Genomic DNA, 22,919 nt, shown 5'->3' on the forward strand with positions numbered 1-22,919 from the left:
CTTGTTGTGGAGCACGGCCTTTAGGTGCACGGGCTTCAGTAGTTGCAGCACACGGGTTCGGTAGTTGTGGCTCGCGGGTTCTAGGGCGCGCGGGCTTCAGTAGTTGTGGTGCGTGGGCTCAGTAGTTGTGGTTCGCCGGCTGTAGAGCACAGGCTCACTAGTTGTGGTGCACGGGCTTAGCTGTTGCCCGGCATGTGGGATCTTCCTGGACCAGGGATCGAACCCGTGTCCCCTGTATTGGCAGGCAGATTCTTAACCACTGTGCCACCAGGGAAGTCCCAGTCATAGTACATTCTTAACACAGATCCCTTAGTAACTGATAAAACAAGCAAATGAGGGATTAATAAGGATATAAAAGATTTGAATCATATGATTAGCAAATGTAATTTGCTAATATTTAATTGCCATATTTAGAACAGTACCTCCAACAACTGTTTGTTTATTACTTTCTTTTCCAGTGCATCTAGAACATTTTCAAAAATTAACCATATACTGGGTCATAAAGCAAGCTGCCACAGTTTTTAGATAGTTAAAATAATACAGGTTGTTATGCACACAGTGCATTTAAGCTAGTTATCCAAAAGATAATTAGAAAGTCTCCAAATGTTTGAGTATTAAGAAATATTTCTAAATAACAGTTGGATCAAAAAAAGAAATCAAAATAGAAATTAGTATTTTAAACAGAAAAATAACAAATTTATATATAAAAATTTGTAGGATACAGCTAAAACCATGCTTAGAGAGAATTTTTTTTCAGCTTTAAGTGTCCAGGTGTATCTCGTTTTACTGCACTTTGCTTTATTGCATTTCCCAGATACTACGTTTTTTATAAATTTAAGGTTTATGTCAACCCTGTATTGTCAGATGATGGTTCATAAAGTATTTTTTAAATTAAGGTATGTACATTGATTTTTTTAGACATAATTAGACATAAATGTGCATAGACTACTGCACACTTAACAGACTACAGCATAGTGTAAACATAACTTTTATATGCAGTGAGAAACCAAAAAATTTGTGTGACTCACTTTATTGCAATATTCACTTTATTGCAGTGATCTGGAACTGAGCCTGCAATATCTCTGAGGTATGCCTGAAAATAGTCTGCAAATCAGTGAGCTAAGTGTCCATCTTAGGAAGTTAGGAAAAGAAAAACAAATCATCAAAAATGTAAATGAAAGGAAATAAGATGATCCATGAATAATAGAGTTCTAATATTTATGATAGTTCTTTTTCTTGCTTTATTGTAGTTGCTAGGTCTGCCAGTTGACTAGGAGTAGTGAAGCAAGAAAGTTAACTATGTGAGAGGATGCATGTGTTAATTATCTTGATCTTGGTAATCATTCCACAGTGTATAAGCATATCAGATCATCACACTGTACACTTTAAATATATACAGTTATATTTGTCAGTTATTCCTCAGTAAAGTTGGGAAGAATAAAGAAGTAATGAAGCAAGCATCTTGTCTTGTCTTCTGGTCTCAAAGGAAAAGCTCTCTCAGCATTTCACCCTGTGTTGATGTTTGCTGTGGGATTTTTGTAGATACCATACATGGAAAGTCCAAAAGAATCTAAACTACTAGAATTAGTGATTTTAACAATGTTGCTGAATATAAGATCATTTTACAAAAAGCAGTCACACCTATTTATATCAGCAATAAGTAGTTAGAAAATGAAATATAGAAATAGATGCCATTTACAACTGTACCAAAAGTATAAAGTAGAAAGAAATTTAATGAAAAATGTGTAAGAACACTATCAGAAAATGATAAAGCATTATTGAAAGAAATGAAAGGACATTTAGATAGAAGGATATACCATATTCATGGATTGGAAGACTCAACATCTTGAAGAAAACAGTCCTCCAAAATGGATTTATAGATTTAATGCAATTCCCATTTAAAAAGAAACACACATTTTTTTCCTGTAGCTTGACAAAGTGATTCTGAATGTATATAACAATGCAGAGTGCCAAGAATAGCCAAAGAATTCTTGATGGTCAGAGAATTTGCTGTGTCAGATATTAAGACACCATAAAGCTACAGTAATTAAGACTATATAGGATAGGGACTTCCATGGTGGTCCAGTGGGTAAAACTCCGTGCTCCCAATGCAGGGGGCCCGGGTTTGATCCCTGGTCGGGGAACTAGATCCCACATGCATGCCACAACTAAGAAGTCCGCATGCTGAAACTAAAGATCCCACATGCCGCAATGAAGACCTGGCACAGCCCAGATAGATAGATAGATAGATAGATAGATAGATAATAAAAAAAGACTATGTGGGATAGCCTTAAGATAGAATTATAGACAAATGAAACATAGAGCCTAGAAACAGATCTATTCATATATGGAGTTTTATTCATTTAAAAGGTAATACTGAAGAGCATTGAGGAAAGGATGGTGTTTTTTCTGTTAGTTCTGAGACATTTAGAAATCCATGTGGAAAAAATATATAACTCTTGTTCCTTAACTTTACTGCATACCTATAAATCAATTCCAAGGTTTAGGTTATAGACCCAAATGTGAATGACAAGATAACAAAGCTCATAAATGACAATTTAGAAGAATATCTTCAGGCTTCCCTGGTGGTACAGTGGTTAGGAATCTGCCTGCCAGTGCAGGGGACATGGGTTTGAGACCTGGTCCGGGAGGATCCCACATGCCGTGGAGCACCTAAGCCTGTGCACCACAACTACTGAGCCTGCGCTCTAGAGCCCGCGGGCCACAACTACTGAGCCCACGTGCAACAAATACTGAAGCCCGTGTGCCTAGAGCCCATGCTCTGCAGCAAGAGAGGCCACCGCAATGAGAAGTCCATGCACTGCAACGAAGAGTAACCCCAACTCACCACAACTGGAGAAACCCACGTGCGGCAACGAAGACCCAGTGCAACCAAAAATAAACAAACAAATAAATAAACGTATTAAAAAGAAGAATATCTTCAAGACCTAAGAATAAGAAAAACTTTTGTTGTTGTTGTTGTTTTTACTTTTTTCCTTAATAGCATTTTTTAAGTGTTTTAATAGACTATTTTTTAGAGCAGTTGTAGATTTACAGCAAAATTGAGCAGAAGGTACAGAGATTTCTCATATGCCTCCTGCCCCTACACATATGTAGCCTCCCCCATTTTCAACATCCTTCACCAGAGTAACACATTTGTTACAATTGATGAACCTATACCGACACATCATTATCACCGAAATTCCATAGTTTACATTAGTATTCACTCTTGGTGTTACACATTCTTTGGGTTCGGACAAATGTACGATCACATATATCTACTATTATTGTATCATTCAGGGTAGTTTAACTGTCCTAAAAATCTTCTGTGTTCTGCTTATTCATCTTTCATTCCCCTCACCTCTGGCAACCACTTATCTTTTTACTATCTCCATAGTTTTGCCTTATCCAGAGTGTCATATAAGTGGAATCATACAGTATGTAACCTTTTCAGATTGCCTTCTTTCACTTAGTAATATGTGTTTAAGATTCCTCTGTGTCTTTTCGTGGCTTATTAGCTCATTCCTTTTTAGCATTGGCTAATATTCCATTGCCTGAATGTATCACAGTTTATCCATTTACCTACTGAAATACATCTTGGTTGCTTCCAATTTTTGGTAGTCATAAGTAAAGCTGCTCTAAACATCCACGTGCAGGTTTTTCTGTAGGAATAAGTTTTCAGCTTCTTTGGGTAAATACTAAGGATTGCAATTGCGGAATCATAGGGTGAGAGGATCCTTAGTTTTGTAAGTGCCAAATTGTCTTCCAAAGATGACTGTACCATTTTGCATTCCCACCAGCGATGAATGAGGGTTCCTATTGCTCCACGTCCTTGCCAGCTTTGGTGTTGTCAGTATTCTGGATTTTGGGCTATTCTAAGAGATGTGTAGTGGTTCTCATTTTAATTTGCATTTCTCTAATGACACATGATGTGGCACATCTTTCATATGCTTATTTGCCATCTATATATCTCCTTTGGTGAGGTGTTTATTAAGGTCATTGGCCCATTTTTTAATTGTGTTGTTTCTTATTGTTGAGTTTTAAGAGTTCTTTGTAATTTTGAGTCTTTTGCAAATATTTTCTCCCAGGCTGTGGCTTGTCTTTCATTCTCTTGACAGTGTCTTCTGCAGAGCAGTTTTTAATTTTAATGAAGTCCAGCTTATCAAGTCTTCTTTCATGGATTGTACCTTTGGTGTTATATTTAAAAAGTCATTGCCAAACCCAAGGTCATCTAAATTTTCTCCTAAGTTATTGTCTAGAAGTTTTACAGTTTTGCATTACAGTTGGGTCTGTGATCCATTCTAAGTTAATTTTTGTGAAGGGTATAAAGTCTGTGTCTAGATTCATTTTTTGGCATGTGGATGTCCAGTGGTTCCAGCACCATGTGTTGAAAAGACTGTCTTTGGTCCATTGTATGCCTTTGTTCCTTTGTCAAAGATCAGTGGACTATAATTCATATATATGGGTCTATTTCTGGACTCTCTGTTCTGTTCCATTGATCATTTTGTCTATTTTTTTTCACCAGTACTACACTGTCTTGATTGCTGTAGCTTTATAGTGTGTCTTGGAGTTGGTTAGTATCAGTTTTTGAGCATTTTTCTCTTTCATATTATTGTGTAGGCTATTCTGTGTCTTTTGCTTCTCCACAGAAACTTTAGAATCAGTTTGTCAATATTCACAAGATAAATTGCTGGGATTTTGATTGGGTTTGCATTTAATCTGTAGACCTAGACCAAATTGGGAAGAACTGAAATCTTGACAATGTTGAATCTTCCTATCCATGAACATAGAATATCTCTCCATTTATTTAGTTCTTTTATTTCTTTCCTCAGAGGTTTGTAGTGTGTAGTTTTCCTCATATATATCTTATACATACTTTGTTAGATTTATACCTAAATATTTTTTTGGTATGCTAATGTAAATGGTATTGTATTTTTTATTTCAAATTTCACTTGTTCATTGCAGTTATATATTAACCTTGTATCCTGCAACCTTGCTATAATCACTTATTCCAGTTTTTAATAACATTTCAAAATTTTTATTCTAGAAATTAAAAATTTTTTGTATAAAAGGTAGAGAAAATAGTACAATGAACTCCCATAAACCCATAAATCAGGTCCATAATTAACAACATGTGTCCACCCCCAGTGGATTATTTCTAAGCAAGTTTTTTTTTTTTAATTTATTTTTTGTCTGTGTTGGGTCTTCGTTGCTGCACGCACACTTTCTCTGGTTGCAGTGAGTGGGGGCTACTCTTTGTTGTGGTGCGTGGGCTTCTCATTGTGGTGGCTTCTCTTGTTGCAGAGCACGGGCTCCAGGTGCGCAGGCTTCAGTAGTTGCAGCACGCAAGCTCAGTAGTTGTGGCACACGGGCCCTAGAATGCCGGCTCAGTAGTTGTGACACATGGGCTTAGTTGCTCTGAGGCATGTGGGATCTTCCCAGACCAGGGATTGAACCTGTGTCCCCTGCATTGGCAGGCGGATTCTTAACCACTGTGCCACCAGGGAAGTCCCTCGAAGCAAGTTTTTGACATCATCTCAGGGAAGGACTTTTTAAATAGATATAAAAATCACTAACCAAAAGAGAAAAGAATTAATGTCAATGTATTATTACATTAAAATTTAAAACTTCTATTTATCAAAAGGCACAGTCAAGAGAGTAAAAAGGCAAGTCACAGAGAAGAAATTTGCACCATGTTTAAATGATAGAAAACTACTACAGATCAATAAGAAAAAGACAATTTTCCCTCCAAAAACTGGGCAAGAGTAGGCATGTCAGGAAAGAGAGTATTAAAATGGCTAATAACATATATAAAGGCACCGAGTCTCTTTAGAAATGAATGAAATGCAAATTGAAACCAGTAGTAGTGAGATACTACTACTCTTGCACTAGAAAGGCTAAAATTAAAAAGAATAACAGTGCCAAGAGTGTGAGTATGTGGAGCAGTAGAAACTTTTAAAAACTGCTAGTGGAAGATTAAATTTGTGCAGCTACTTTGAAAACCTTTTTGATATTATGTATTAAAACTGAAGATATGCATACCCTATGACTTAACTTCTGTTCCTGGGTATACTCAAGAGAAATGCATTTCCAGGTACACCAAGAGACTTGTACAAGAATATTCAAAACAGTGTTGATTGTATTGTCCCAAAACTGGAAGCGACCCACTTGTCCATCACTAGCAGAATAGATAAACAGACCATAGCATACTCATACAATGAAATACTTTTAGCAAAGAAAATGAACAAACTACATTTACTTGCAAGAACACGCATGATCTTACAGTGTTGAGCAAAACAAGCCATGCACCAAAAATAAAATATGTACGGAATTATTCCTTTTAAAAGTAAAACTATACCCTAATATTTAGTCAAATGTGCTTAGGGGGTGTCAACTATAAAGAAAAGAAGTTTGGAGCGTGGTTACCTTTGGCAGATGGTAGGAGATAATGATGAAGGGGGTCATAAGGAGGACTTCTGGGGTACTAGCGTTTTGTTTCTTAACTGGGGTAATAGTATTTGGGTGTTTATTTTGTGGTAAATGATCAAGCTGTAATACTTTTATGTGTGTGTGCACTGTAAATGCACATACACATAAAGTATTCCATTCTATAATTGTAATTTCATACATAATAATTCCATATATTTCACAATAAAATTTTGTTTAAAAGACATTTCATTAAGGCAGAATGGGTTTAAAGAAGTGTGCTATTTAGGTAGCATGTTTCTTACATTCACAAGTGTAATGCTTAAAAGCTAGTGTCCACTTTGTGATAATTGTAACAACTATTTAGAAATAGAAATATTTATAATCAAAGTAGATTATTGATCCATAAGTCAGTTTAAGAAAGAAAAGCTGACAGATTTAATTCTTATTTGCATGAAGGTTAATGAACGAAGAGTGACAGATTTTGCAGTGCTGTGTATTATGAGAAAAGTCATCGTTTTGTTGGAGACAGAAGCATGCAATTAGGATTGCCTTGTTCATTTCTGTACTTTGAAACAAGGGGGATGAGATTGGGTGGAGAGGGAAGACAGTCACTGTTTTACAGTGCTAGAAGGAACATCCAAAACAAAGTCTTTTATAATGACAAACAGAATATCTCTCAGATCTAAACTGAAATTAGTTCTACCACATATGAAATGAAATGCAGTTTAAAAAAAAATCGCTCCTCCTTACTCTCCTTCAGATTCTCAGGAATTCTGCCAACTAGTGTGCACTGATTTAGTATTTGAAGGTTTGTTTTACTTTTAAATATCACAGTTCATAAGTGTTTTAATTTTTTTGACTTATGAAATTGAGTTTCTTTCCTGGATTAGCTGGCAGAATTTTTGAGAATCTGAAAGACGATGAGGAATAGGAAAGAATTTAAAAAACAAAAATAAAAACCTATGCATTCAACTCACCCAGTGCACGAAATAAGCCCAAAACTATGGTATACATTGTAAGGACATCCAAGAGTAATGATCCCATAAAATAGAAGATCCATTAAACAGAGAAATATTAGTGAAACCTAAAAAGAAGGTTTGACTTGTAAGAGACTGAATATAGGCCCTTAGCAGTGGAAAGTATGTTTTTCTTCAGACTTAATGTTTTTCTTCAGACTCAGCTCACACAGAGGCATATTAGAAGACTTGATTTATTCACAGACTGACTTTCTGCTTTTTAGATTATCTAGTTTCCTTGATTCTCCCCCTGCCACCCCCGTTTTTACTGGCTGTTCATCTTTTAGCCACATCACAATTTATTTCTTCCTTTCACAAAAGGCTGGGAGAGATTAACAAGTAGAAAGGTAAAACTCAGTCAGTCCTTCTCACTGCTTGGAAATAAAGAAGGACTTAACTAGATATTTTACTTTTTATTCTATTTTAGTGCCACATTCCTTAAAAAAAGCCTGAAAGTTGGCTGTAAACAGATATCAAAATAATCATCATAATTGATGTGGCTTCATAATTTTCTAAGTAACTATTTGAATTCATGTAATCCCTGGAACTACATACAAAGTTTTGCATATAAAACATTAACTCAGAGATAATCTAGAATCAGCAGATAACATGTACTGATCTTAGTAATTAAGGATTTGAGTTCTTTATTTTTAAAAAAATCACAGTTTTTAAGTGCTTTAAATTTTTTTGACTTATGAAATTGAGTTTCTTTTTTGAAACAGCTGGCAGAATTCTGAGAATTTGAAGGATAATATGGAGTAGGAAATAATTTTTTTTAATTATGCATTTTATTTCACATGTGGGAGAACTAATTTCAGACTAATGAGAGATGGCATTGAGACAGAAGTTTGGCATTAAAATCAATATCATTGTCTCCTGGCTATTCTCTAGAACACATTACTAAGAAAGTTTTGAAATGTGGACTGAATTTCCTATCTACCATTCAACCATCGAACCTTTTAAATAATGAGACACTCAAGAACTTTTGGAACTTAAAAAATAGAAGCTTATTCTGTTGCATCTGCTTGAAACCTGGGAAAATCTATTGGTGAGAGTAAAGTAGGATTTAATTGCTTGCATAATAAAAACCGTGACTTCCCATCAAGCTCTGCCTTGAAAAATCAGAACTTATTCTAGATGTTAGGAAATTTCCCAGTGTAAGCGCTTTGTCTATAAAAAGAGGCACAACATACTTCAGAATGTAGCTGAGGAGCAAAGGAGCAAAGTAAAGAAAAAATTTAATCAGCTCTTAAGACTAGATGACAAGGGAATTCCCTGGTGGTCCAGTGGTTAGGACTCTGCGCTTTCACTGTCGAGGGCACAGATTCAGTCCCTGGTTGGGGAACTAAGATCCCACAAGCTGCACAGTGCGACCAGAAAAAGAAAAAAGACTAGATGACAAGTGAAAGCAGAAGTAACAGGAAGATAAAAGGCTGCTTTCTTTCATTGAAGACCCACTTAGCAGATTGACTGGTAGTTGAAGTGTGGATTTTTCTGGACACTGAAGCCACATTAGTCATCCGAAATGGCTAGGAAGACCAATCGATGAGACTCCTTACAACCTACTAAGAGGATTGGCAACTAGGATGGAGGTTTCTTAAATAACTTTTAAACAACTAAACATATAAAAGTGCTAGCATTTCAGAAAGCTACAATAGTATACTATAGTAGAATTACTTAAAGCAAACTAGAAATCTTACAAAATGGCATTTTGACATAGTTGCCTTTCTAAATTTCTCATCTCTGATTTGCTTCCCTTTTAAGCCTGATTCCCCTTTATTTACACATATCCCCCCTTTTTAAATAAGTATCTTATTTCTTACCAAAACAGTCATAATTCTTCGAAGCTTAGAAAGTAAATTGACAGAAGAGAGAATTACCACCTAGGAAACTGAAGTTGGTGGCATCTTCAGTTTTGAAGTTGTAAATACACTCTAGGCTTTAGCTAGTAGTGCCTGTGACAATAACTTTCTTTTCCTTGCACTCACATTTGTGCAACCTAACACCTGTCCCTATGTTTGCCATTAGTGCACATGAAGAAACTGAACTCCACTTGTAATTTTAAGGGTGATTTATATGTGGGTTATTCTCAAAATTGGCATGAGAAAAAGCAATTGCAAGAGACTAGTTATCTTCTTTTAGGTGGTTGAGTACTGGCTGTGTTCAGTCTAAAGGAGAACTTCAGATTGTTTAATTGTTCATGAGATACCACTTCTGGCACTTAGCCTCTGCTTTTGAGTTTGCTTTTTTTAATTTTTAAAAGGAAGTTGATACAGTTTGAGAAAATATGACAAGTGATCATCACACTTGTTAGGTTATCTGTATGTCTAGGGTTCTTCACCTCTGGGCTTACCTGCATTTAATTGGCTCTTAACTGTATGGCCTGTCTTTGGCCATGGTGAAATGTGAATAATTTTGTTATCCAACTTGTTTCATGTATGTATGAGGAACATCAGTGAGTAATAACAAAAATCTGAGATCCTTAGAAGAAAGGTGATATACCACCTTTTTGTTAAAATAATGGCAACTTGAGAACTAGTATATTTGACGAGTTATGGCACTTCGTGTATAGCATAAAACTTGGACTCTGTCCTTGATTCTGCAGTAGGTTTCTTACTGTATAAGTTTGGGTAAAGAATAGTACCATGACTGACTTTTCTCATCACTGTAAAGTGAAGAGAAGGTATTCTGGAAGGGATTATATTTCCACCTTTCTCCTCACTTGTCAGATTGGATAATATAATAATTTGCCATCATGTCAATGAAAAAATATACATAAACAATCTAAAACCATAAGTTTTTAGTTGTTAAATTCAAAGACACAAATGCATTAGCCCCTGTAAGAATCCTTAGACTTACTCCATGTCTGGGTTGAGCCTCCTCTATGCTTCTCTCTACTGTAAGCAGCCTGGAATTTGGGGGAACAGACTTTTCCATGAAGGAAACAATCTTCTCATTGATAATCAGATTGAATTCACTTTAGTACTTTCAAAGAGCCTTACTGTGCCTTAATAATATTAGCTCTGCTAATATACTATTTAGGTAGGACCCTAAATAGTAAAGCTTTCAACAATCTCCACCTTGGGCTTCCCTGGTGGCTCGGTGGTTAAGAATCTGCCTGCCATTGCAGGGGACAGGGGTTCGAGCCCTGGTCTGGGAAAGTCCCACATGCTGTGGAGCAGCTAAGCCTGTGGGCCACAACTACTGAGCCTGCGCTCTAGAACCCGCAAGCCAAAACTACTGAGCCCACGTGCCACAACTACTGAAGCCTGTGTGCCTAGAGCCTGTGCTCCGCAACAAGAGAAGCTACCGCGATGAGAAGCCCATGCAGCGCAACAAAGAGTAGCCCCGCTCACCACAACTAGAGAAAGCCCACACGCAGCAACGAAGACACAATGCAGCCAAAAAAAAAAAAAAATCTCTACCTCAAAATAGTGTTATGGTGGGCATCTAGTATATGTATTTAGTACTGTGCAATTTAATAAGCTATGCATAGTTGCTATCATTATTAGAGAGATTGTTTATTTTTACTGGTCTCTTGCACTAGACTATAAAACTCAGAGCAGGAACCATAGACGTCTTGTTTGCTAATGTATCCTCAATGCCTAGCTTGGCTCATGGTAGGTGCTTACCAAATATTTTTTGCAGAGATTAATTTGGAATCTCAGTAAGGGATCCTTATATTTAAAATTTTACATTAGAAAACAATGCTATTTTCTTTTCTTAACATTCTCTATAATTAGAACTTAAATTTTTTAAAATTGTGATAAAATTTACATGACATAAAATTTACTATTTTAACCATATTTAAGTGTGCAGTTCAGTGGCGTATTTTCACACTGCCATGCAACCATCACCACTGTCCATCTCCACACTTTTCCAACTTGCAAAACTGAAACTCTGTTATCTATTCAACAAGATCTTGCTTTCCCCCTTCCTCCCCAGCCCATAGCAACCACCATTCTACTTTCCCTTCTTTTAATTTCACTCTCTAGTCACGTCATATGAGTGGAATCATATAGTATTTGTCCTTTTGTAAGTGGCTTAATTCACTTAGCATAATATCTTCAATATCTTTTTGAAGCTTCATCCATGTTGTAGCATGTGTAAGAGTTTCGTTCCTTTTTAATGCTGAATAATATTCCATTGTGTATATATATACACACCACATTTTCTTTATCCATTCATCTGATGATGGACACTTTGTTTCTTCTACCTTTTGGCTATGGTGAATAATGCTGGTATGAACATGGGTATACAAATATTGGATTGGCCAAAAAGTTCGTTCGGTTTTAAGTAAAACTAAAAGACACATTTTTCATCTTCACCAAGAATTTTATTGAACAATGTATTCACTAGCCGCATGAACTTTTTGGCCAAACCAATATTTGTTCAAGTTGCTGCTTTCAGTTTTTTGTGTATATACCCAGACGTGGAATTGCTGTATCATATGATAATTCTATCTTTAATTATTGTATTTAAGGAGCCACCATGTAGCTTTCCACAGCAGCTATACCATTTTACATTCCGTACATGAAAAGGTGCTTAACATCACTAATCAGGAAAATGCACTCAAAACCGTAATGCGATATCACCTCACACCTGTTAGAATGGTTATTATCAAAAAGACAAGAAATAACAAGTGTTGGCCAGGATGTGGAAAAAGGGGAACTCTGTACACTGTTGGTGGGAATGTAAATTGGTGCAGCCACTATGGAAAACAGTATGGAGGTTCCTCAAAATATTAAATATAGAACTACCATATGATCCAGCAATTCCACTTCTGGATATTTATCCAAAGAGAGCAAAAACATTAACTCGAAAAGACACATGTACCCCCATGTTCATTGTGGCATGATTTACAATAGTCAAGATATGGAAACAACCTAAGTGTCTATTGATGGATGAGTGGATAAAGAAAATGTGGTGTATATATACAATGGAATATTATTCAGCCATAAAAAAGAAAATCTTGCCATTTGTGACAACATGGATGGACCTTGAGGACATTATGCTAAGTGAAATAAGTCAGTGAAAGACAAACCATATGATCTCACATACATGTGGGATCTAAAATTTGAAAATAAAAGAGCTCATAGATACAGAGAACAGATTGGTGGTTACCAAAGATGGGGGGTGGGGGGAGGACCAAATGGGTAAAGGGGGTCAAAGGGTACAAACTTCCAGTTATAAAATAAATAAGTCCTGGGAATGTAATGTACAGCATGGTGACTATAGTTAATAATACCGTATTGCTTGTTTGAAAGTTGCTGAGAGAGTGTATCTTAAAAGTTCTTATAAGAAAAAAATTCTAACTATGTATGGTGATGGATGTTAACTAGACTTACTGTGGTGATCATTTCACAATATATACAAATATCAAATCATTATGCTATATACCTGAAACTACATAATATAAAGTTACATATATGTCAATTACACCTCAATTTAAAAAGAAATTTGCTCAAGTCTGGTTTGATATGTGTGATAGATATTTCTATGTTATTCTCATTGAAATAACTTTTGCCTGATTTTTGAAGCCAGTGAAAAGAATAACAAAGTCTGCAATATTTACAGATATGTCAGTGATCCTGTAAATAGCATACTTTTTCCAAAATGTTCCTAAATCTGTGCTATTTGAAATAATTCCAAGAAACCTGTGAGATGGTTCCTGATAGAATGAAATAAATGATAATAAGAAAGCTCAGTGTCAAGGCTTCCTCATATCCTTTATGAATCTTGCCTGAGTATAGTATTTAACTTCATTTTTTTTTCTTTAAAAATTTATTTCTGATAGAGTATACATGACCTTCTATCATAGAGTAGTTATAAAAGGATGAGATCCTGCCTTATTTCCTACCAATGGAATTAAGTAAATCTTAGGCTTTCTTTGCACGAAAAAATAAGAGAATTGTTAAATCACTAAATGTTGTTGGTGGGAATTAAAAATGACTTTCCCTATCATGTTGAGAGACACTTAAGCTCCAGTTCATCGAAGCAGGGTTTTGAATCTACTTGAGCTGTTGGTTTAAGTAAAAAGAGGCAATATTAGCTGGTGAGTAGACAAGTTAAGATGTTAAATTGTTGCTGCCCTTTTTGGCGAACTCATGATTTAGAATATAAATACAAAATGGGCATTTGTGCCCTGGGAGGCTGACTTGTACAGACTACAGGTCAGACTACAGGTTTCTTGCCCTTGGGCTTCTGGTTGAGTTTGGCTATTGGGCAGCATAGACAGGAGACCAGAGGCAAGGAGGAGAGTGAGGTAGGAGTATCTGTTCCCCCACTCTTTCCCTGAAGGGTCACTGTGGGCTTACTGTGTCCTTTGACTAAAGGACTATTATCCTATGGCTGTCTCCACACCAGATGAAACAAAGATGAAAGAGCCTGCTCTCGCTGGGTTCCAGTAATTGCTCCCTCCTTACCTTCTTTAAAACCTCCAGTAGCAATATACGTTGCTATTATTAGCCAAGGAGTACTGTGCTCTGTCTTGTGGTTTCCCTACTCCCTACCAGCACCTTCAAAAATAGTCCCTTCATTAAACTCTCTTCAGATTTCCCAGTCTAAGTGTGCTGTTTGTTTCCTGCTGGGATCCTGACTGAAATAACTGCTTTATGTATTTTTTTAACATCTTTAATTGGAGTATCATTGCTTTACAATCGTGTGTTAGTTTCTGCTTTATAACAAAGTGAATCAGCTATACATATACATATATCCCCATATCTCCTCCCTCTTGCGTCTCCCTCCCACCCTCCCTATCCTACCCCTCTATGTGGTCACTAAGCACTGAGCTGATCTCCCTGTGCTATGTGGCTGCTTCCCACTAGCTATCTGTTTTACATTTGGTCACGTATATATGTCCATGCCACTTTCTCACTTCGTCCCAGCTTACCCTTCCCCCTCCCCATGTCCTCAAGTCCATTCTCTACATCTGCATCTTTATTCCTGTCCTGCCCCTAGGTTCTTATGCTTTATGTATTTTTAATCATTATCCCAACTGGTATGCCAAATAAACCCTAATAATACTTATGCTAATTTGAGGGGGCAGTAACTGAAGGTGTTTGCAGAACTACCCTTTGTTTTCCTTGCACTTGGTTTCATCTAGCATGTTGTTAAAGGAAAAAAAATAAAAAGTGTTAGATGATGTAGAAATTAGAAATACCAATAGTTCATTTAAATATAGATTCCAAAATGCTGTTTTACCTTAAGTATCCCCTCTTTTCCCTAAAAGAGATGGCTGGTTTGATTCCTTAATAAGATTACTGATGTCCTTTGTTTCATCTCAGTGCTCATTAATGTGTCTTTGGGAGAGAGTACAGTTGACCCTTGAACAACATGGGGGTTAGGGGTGCTGACCCATGAGTGCAGTGGAAAATCCTTACAATTGAGCCTCAGTGTCCACAGTTATGCATCTATGGATCCAACCAACCGCAGATTGTGTAGTACTGTAGTATTTACTGTTGAAAAAAATCTGCGTATAAGTAGCCCCAGGCAGTTCAAACCCATGTTGTTCAAGGGTCATCTGTACTTACAACTGTCAGGTTATATCATCTGGATAACCTAAAGCAATTCTGAGAAGGTTGCTGGGTAGTATTTTGTCTATATAAGATTTTTATCTGTACTGTGTCTCTTTTCAATTAATAAAGATAATTGGGAGTTAACCATATTATGTCATCATCTGGAAAACTCAGGCTTTGAATACTGAGTTTGTGTAAATGTGACCTGATTTTTCATTCGGGGAACCATCATGATACTGCCAATATTACAGAGGTTAAATCTAACTTAATTTACAGTTCAATGGTAATTGGCAACATAGTTTCTCTTTGAATGACATAGGCTCTATTCATATCCTCTTTTCCACTCTTAGTACCAAAATATTGTTATCATTCTAACTTATAAATTATCAGTCTTCCATAGCAACTAGGAGGTATTTTAAAACACAGGATAACAACTGAGCTGTAAAAGAGGCTTTAATTAACTGGGACAAAGTGAGAGAGTGGCATGTACATATGTACACTACCAAATGTAAAACTGATAGCTAGTGGGAAGCAGCCCCATAGCACAGGGAGATCAGCTCGGTGCTTTCTGAACACCTAGAGAGGTGGGATAGGGAGGGAGGGAGGGAGACACAAGAGGGAAGGGATATGGGGATATATGTATATGTATAGATGATTCGCTTTGTTATAAAGCAGAAACTAACACACCATTGTAAAGCAGTTATACTCTAATAAAGATGTTAAAAAAATTAAAAATTAAAAAAAACCATCTGAAATAATAGTAAAAGAATTTGGAAAGTGCACTAGAATATTACTGTATTTTTTATACCCCCATCTTATTCCGTTCAGACTGCTGTAACAAAATACCACAGACTGGGTAGCTTATAAACAACAGAAATTTACTTCTCACAGTTCTAGAGGCTGGAAATCTGAGATCAGAGTGCCACCATGGTCTGATGAGGGCTTTCTTCTGGGTTTCAGACTTCCCATTGTGTCCTCACATGGTGGCAGGGGCTAGAGAGCTCTGTAGAATCTTTTTTATAAGAGGACTTATCCTGGGACTTCCCTGGTGGTCCAGTGGTTAAGAATCTGCTTTCCAATGCAGGGGACGTGGGTTCAAACCCTGGTCAGAGAACTAAGATCCCACATGCCGTGGGGCAGCTAAGCCCACGCGCCACAACTACTGAACCCTCACACTCTGGAGCCCGTACTCCGCAAGGAAGAGCCCACTGCAGCCACATAAGTAAATAAAATTAAAAAAAAAAAAAAGAGCACTAATCCCATTCATGAGGACTCCACTCTCCAAGGGCCTCACCTACTAATAACATCACTGTAGGATTTCATATATGAATTTGGAGGGGAGAACACAAACATTCAGACCACAGCAACCCCTCTTCTCAAAATTTCCCCTTTTACTTGCTTTGTTGAAATTCTAACCCCCAAGCTACTCCCAAATATGGTGCATGGATCTGCAATGTTGATACCGCTTGGGAGTAAAAACCTTGGGCCACACGCCAGACTCCTGAATCAGAACCTGCATTTTAACTGGAGATTTCCCCAGATGTTAAGTATACACATCAGAATTTGAGAAGCACTCTAACCATGTCCTAGGATCGCATCTCATTAGATTAAACAAAGTTGTCAAGTGTTAAAGCTGAGGTAATTTGTTGATCATATAGTCACTGGTAAAGAAACTGATTAAATTCATAGATAGCCTTTTCTTTATAAGTGCAGGGAAGCCAAACTCTTTTCTGTAATTACTTACATTGAGCTAAGTTTTCCCATTTGTGCTGGTAATGTAAACTCAGGTACATTGCTTTATCAAGTATTATATTGGGAACACAAACAAATGTGTTCACGGAGTTCACAGTCTAAGAACATGGTGTGTGTGTGTTGCAGTCTGGAAGATGGAAAGTGCTTTTATGTGTTGTTATTATTAATGCCACAGAAGCTCTCATTCTCACATTTTCATATTTGTTAGTATTAAATTTTACCTTGAGGGACTATTTACTTACAAGATTTTTAGAGGGTCTTCTAAATTAGGATAGTTAACAAAGATACCAAGGATTACTGGACAGTCTAATATAGGTGATGTACTTAGTGTTTTTCTCAAGCTGTGACAGTTTCTATTAAAATCAAATTAACTTTATAATTTTAATGCAAATGTAGTTACCAGTTATCTCTATAATAGAATTTGCAAAATAACAACTTACTTCTTGTTAGCTGTTTATGGGAGAAAAGCAGCTAGTATTGGCCCTTCCATTTTACGGGATGGATTATATGTTAGCTTTGGACCATGTTGAATATATTTTTTCCTTCTCATTGTTTCAGATTCATCAGGATTCATTTTTGATTTGCAGTCCAATACTGTACTGGCCCAGGGAGGAGTTTTTGAGAACATGAAAGAGAAGGTATGACTAGTTACTGTGGATAAGAAACTTGAATGTTTTGTTAAAATTTTGGTACTATAAAATCAATGGCTATACAAACTCATTAAGAAAGTGAAATTTTAAGAACAAAACTGTATGAATGCCGCTGTATATCAGAGAGTAACCACCATGAAGGCTTTGAGGAATCAGAGCCTATACGTGCAATTTGCTTTGCATGTATACATATACATATATTTATTCTAAATTCTCTTGAAGACATCTTAATATTAATTAATTAATATTATAACAATATTTATATGGCTAAGTGTGTATCTCATTTAGCAACATTCTTTAAAGAACAATCTGAGTAGGATCTTCCCTTTTTTTTTTTAAGACAACCCAATTTTTATTTTTTTTATTTTTATTTATTTATTTGGCCATACCGGGTCTTAGTTGTAGCACGTGGGATCTTTGTTGCGGCACATGGGGTCTTTTAGTTGCAGCATGCGGACTCTTAGTTGCGGCATGCAGATTCTTAGTTGCAGCATGCATGTGGGATCTAGTTCCCTGCCCAGGGATCAAACCCGGGCCCCCTGCACTGGGAGCGTGGTGTCTTAACCACTGGACCACCAGGGAAGTCCCAGTATCTACCCTTTCACTTGAAGAGGATTTTCAAGTCCAGGAGACTTTAGAGCAAGAAGAGAAATAAATTTGCTAAGTAACATACCTTTGGAAGAAAAGGTTGTTTTTAGTAATATAACCCTTAATGAGCTATACTGAGAAAAACATTAAAAAAAAGCTTTATGTGTGTTCTCAGTCTTATTTTAAAAGTATATTGTTGATTATGGAGTCATAGATATATATTGGTTCAGTAATATAAACACTTTCACATTTTAAGTTATCAGAATTTTACCTTTATCATTGAATCTGTTGTTTTTGCCTGAAGCCCATTTTCTAGTGATCAGTGCTAAGTTTTTTGCTCATTTCAAAAATGTATATTACAAATTTACCCTCTTTGTATTATAGATTATATACCTTCCCATTTGTGTGGTTTTAAACCTTATCATTTTTCAATTAAGCCTGAAACAAAAAAAGTATAGAATGGTATGAAAACAAGTGTACTAAGACTTAGGTTCTAATACAGATTCTGCTAATTACTTGAACAAGATACTTTACTTCTCTTCGTCTATAAAAGGACTTCCTTTTCAAGCAGTATGGCTGACTAGATACCCTGAAAACATTTCTAATATACGATGCTTACACATACAGAATGAAAAATAACATACATAATTTTAAATGCATAGCTGGGGAATTCCCTGGCGGTCCAGTGGTTAGGACTCTGTGCTTTCATTGCAGAGGGCCTGGGTTTGATCCCTGGTCGGGGAACTAAGATCCTGCAAGCCACATGGCACACAAAAAAAACAAAAATAAACCAAACCTTTTAATACTATATTTGAACTTTTATTATTATATATGAACTTATGTTGTAAGAAACAAAATTTCCTAGCTCTATCCACTAAAGGACCTAGAAATAATGACTCCCTGGTAGCAATAAACACACCTAGCTCTTAGATCTTGGTTTCTAACTACCACTTTCTACCAAAAAGAATCAGGTCTTCTTGAAAAAATAACCAATTTCACATTGTGCAATAAGACAAGAAATGAAAATTATAAGGATTAGAAAAGAAGAAAAAAAAACTGCCGTTATTTATAGACAATACTGTTGTCTACATAGAAAAACCAAGAAAGCAACAAATTATTAGGAATAATGAAGTCATCAAAATAGCTGGATATAAAATCAATATACAAAAATGAAAACAGAATATGCAATTATTATAAAGTATTTTTAATCTCAAAAGATATAAAATACCTTAGGAATAACTGACAAAATTGGAATTCCCTGTTTTAAAGGGAAATTTGGCATTTCTAATGAAATTATAGATGCCCTACTGTTCAGGTATTCTACTAGTGGTTATATACAATAGAGGCATCCTCTCACTGTTCACAGAAGACCCTTTTGTTTTCTGTTTTTTTTGTTTTTTTTAACAATTTGCTAAACATTGTCATAGGCACTGAGTATTCAGCAAGTAAGCATAATAAGCATAGGAATATTTATTATAACATTTTTCATAGTAGCCAAACATTGGAAAGAACGTAAATGTCCATCAACAGGAGAATGAATAAATTGGCTATATTCATACAATGGAAATGCTATGTAGCAGTTAAATGAATAAGATGCATTTATCAACATGAAAAATAAATCTAAAAAAAATTGTTACATGAAAAAGCAAATTGAATATAGACATGTACGATATGATACTATTTATGTAATGTAAAACAGTAATATGTATTACCTGTGGATACATACATACATCATAAAAGTACAAAAACATGTATCAAAATAACACCAAATTCAAGGTAGAGATCTCTGTGGAGAGGAGGGAAATGGGATTTAGGAGAGACTTCGTGGGCACTTCAGTTGCATATATTTTATTTTATTAAACTGGCTGTAATATAATGAGTGTTCATTATGTTTTATATGCCTGAAATAGTTTATAATAATTTAAATTATCTTTAAGCATTATTATACAATTAAATGATATGAAGTAAATGTTTTGAAAAATGCTATACAAAAATCTGTTATTGTTGGGCTTCCCTGGTAGCACAGTGGTTGAGAGTCCGCCTGCCAATGCAGGGGACACGGGTTCGTGCCCCGGTCCGGGAAGATCCCACATGCCGCAGAGCAGCTAGGCCCGTGAGCCATGGCCACTGAGGCTGTGCGTCCGGAGCCTGTGCTCCACAACAGGAGAGGCCACAACAGTGAGAGGCCCGCGTACCGCAAAAAAAAAAAAAAAAAAAAAAATCTGTTATTGTTGGTGGTTCGTTAAACTTCCCACCTTTCTCTGTAGTTTGCTAAAAATGAGGAAATGTTGATGCTAAATTAATACCTGATACCTAAATTAAACCACCCTTTCTTGAAATAAAATCTGGCACAAATCTTCTTTTTTAATTAATTAATTAGGTTGCACTGGGTCTTAGTTGTGGCATGCGGTCTCCTTAGTTGTGACATGCGAACTCTTAGTTGCAACAAGCATGTGGGATCTAGTTCCCTGACAGGGGATCGAACCTGGGCCCCCTGCATTGGGAGCGTGGTATCTTAACCACTGTGCCACCAGTGAAATCCCCTGGCACAAATCTGTTTCTAGAAATGTTCTGCTTTTCTAAGTTTTTGGGGTTTTTTTTGTTTGTTTGTTTGTTTTGTTTTGTTTTGTTACGCGGGCTTCTCACTGTTGTGGCCTCTCCCCTTGCGGAGCACAGGCTCCGGACGCACAGGCTCAACGGCCATGGCTCACGGGCCCAGCCGCTCCGCGGCATGTGGGATCTTCCCAGACTGGGGCACGAACCCGTGTCCCCTGCATCGGCAGGCGGACTCTCAACCACTGTGCCACCAGGGAAGCCCTGCTTTTCTAAGTTTTGAAATTAATTTTTATGTACTGTTATCACTCATCTATTAATCATTCCCAGTGAGTTGGTTGTATGTACTCACACTGACACTAAAGAGTGATATAGCTTGTTAAAAATGAAATGGTACCCTTTCTGTTATTCTCTTTATTAGGTCTCAGTTTCAAACTGACCTATTGATATTAGAATTAAATGAACTTGTCTTCTTTTCCAGATAAATGCAGTACGTGCAATAGTTCCCAATAAGAGTAACAATGAAATTATCCTGGTTTTGCAGCACTTTGATAATTGTGTGGACAAAACAGTACAAGCATTCATGGAAGGTAATCCTAGCTCAATATTTTTATAAGTTTGTATTTGTTCAAATAGAAGTTGCTTCAGCATTCTATAACATTCATTTGGCAATCTGGTGTTTCATAGATGATATAGCAGACGCCATGATAACATAACATACCATGCCATTTTTAAAGATATCTCTTAAAGCTCCCTATTTCAGCCCTAGAAGTAATTCGTTCATAAGCTATATAATACCTGGAATAAGAGACAAGCTGAGAAGACTCCATCATTTTATTCAGAATGTTCTCTAATGGTAGTTAAGAAGAAATTAGGTGGCCATTGGTATAAGGGACTTGATTGGAGTTGGGTTTAATAAGAATTTAAGAAACAATGCCAAAGTAGTGGTCCAGTAGCTCAGCCACAGATGGCAGATCCAGGGACTCAACATTCTTTTTCAGGCTCCAGTACCATTTAGTTTGGCTCTGGCAAGTGATTCAAATATATGGGTTTGAGTGTCCTTATCTACCATACAAAAAATGATAGGCTTAGCCAAACCTTCTGATTTATAGAGTTGAGGAGTGTTTTACAAACTTCTTTCCATATAACTTGTTTGGGAAAAACTGCCTAAAGCTATCGCATCATTGAACAGTGACAGCGACATCAGAATAGGTCTCCCTGTTTCTATTTTCCTGGATTTACCAGTATAGAATAAACATGTCCAAATACTGTAAGGTTTTTCTTCGTCTTCATCTGTTTTCTTTATAATGTTAGTATTTGGGTCTAGGGTAGTATACAGTTCTCTCTGAAACAGTGTAGCTAAGGTGGTGTGTAATCTTCTGGAGGAGGGAGGATACCATACTTGGGCTGAAACCAGTCATCTTTGTATTCAGTCAAAGATATATAAATAAAAGAATCTTTAAAATGGTCAGGCTACATTAGTCTCTTCTTGGAAGAACTCACTGAGGAAATTGAATGGAGACGGGGGATCCTAATGGGCAGGTATTCTAAAAGGTAAGCATGATATGATTATCTCATTACATTAGCTTAGAGACTTGAACCTTAACTTTTCCTATTGGGAACTTTGGAGATTTTCCAGCAGTTACAAAATTCAGGGACACTAATTCCTGCTTGAGCACGCATGTGGTAGGAGAAAAATATGTAATTGGTTTCTCTTACAGGTAGTGCCAGTGAAGTACTCAAAGAATGGACAGTAACAGGCAAGAAAAAGGTAAAAATGAATTAAATTTAGAAGTGTGATATCAATATTTGTATTATAAAAAAATTTAAGCTCTGCAAAAATATTTGAAAGATTTACATATGCATCTTCAGTTTACCTGGTTAAGAAAAGTTTTCTTCTATGACACTGAAACACAGCTATGTACATAGAATACCACACAGTCTCCTCCATGTGATTTTAGGCAGGAAGCAGAATGACTCTGCCATGGTGCCATTGTGGAGGGTATTAATATTATTAATATTAATATTAGGCAGGGATGAAACTAGAGAGCATGTCAAGGAAAGCAGAGGTCCTCTAGAGAAAGTGATCTAGTCCAGCGGTTTTCAACATAATTCATATCATAAGTCAGTTAAAATAGTTCAGATTTTTAGGTCAGACCACTTGTGTTGTAATCTCTGATACTAATGAGCTTTGGCTTAAAGCCTAAAGAGGGGCTTTGCTACTATTAGCTATGCAGAGGGGTCTGAAGGCACTTGGGCTGTGGAGTCAGTCAAAACTGGATTTATATCCTTTTTCACTACCTACTGGCTTTATTTCCTGGGAATATTGTTTAACCTTAGTGTGCCTTAGTTTGCTTATCTCTAAAATAGGAAAATAATATTAACAAATGCAAGTACTTAATACAGTGTCTAAC

At 36.5% G+C, this 22,919-nt stretch overlaps 1 protein-coding gene across 2 annotated transcripts in view; it reads left to right on the plus strand.

Moving 5' to 3' along the window:
* SPATS2 (spermatogenesis associated serine rich 2) overlaps positions 1–22,919 on the plus strand; it is a 132,074-nt gene that overhangs the window by 72,603 nt on the left and 36,552 nt on the right. For both annotated transcript variants that reach the window (XM_082635164.1, XM_082635163.1), the window contains exons 3-5: positions 17,273–17,352; positions 20,987–21,095; positions 22,227–22,276. In XM_082635164.1, the coding sequence (XP_082491290.1) occupies positions 17,273–17,352; positions 20,987–21,095; positions 22,227–22,276 (239 nt within the window). The remainder of the gene's footprint in view (positions 1–17,272; positions 17,353–20,986; positions 21,096–22,226; positions 22,277–22,919) is intronic.

Source organism: Mesoplodon mirus (assembly GCF_964341445.2).
Source record: "Mesoplodon mirus genome assembly, chromosome: 11".
In the NCBI taxonomy this organism is placed as follows: Eukaryota; Metazoa; Chordata; class Mammalia; order Artiodactyla; family Ziphiidae; genus Mesoplodon; species Mesoplodon mirus.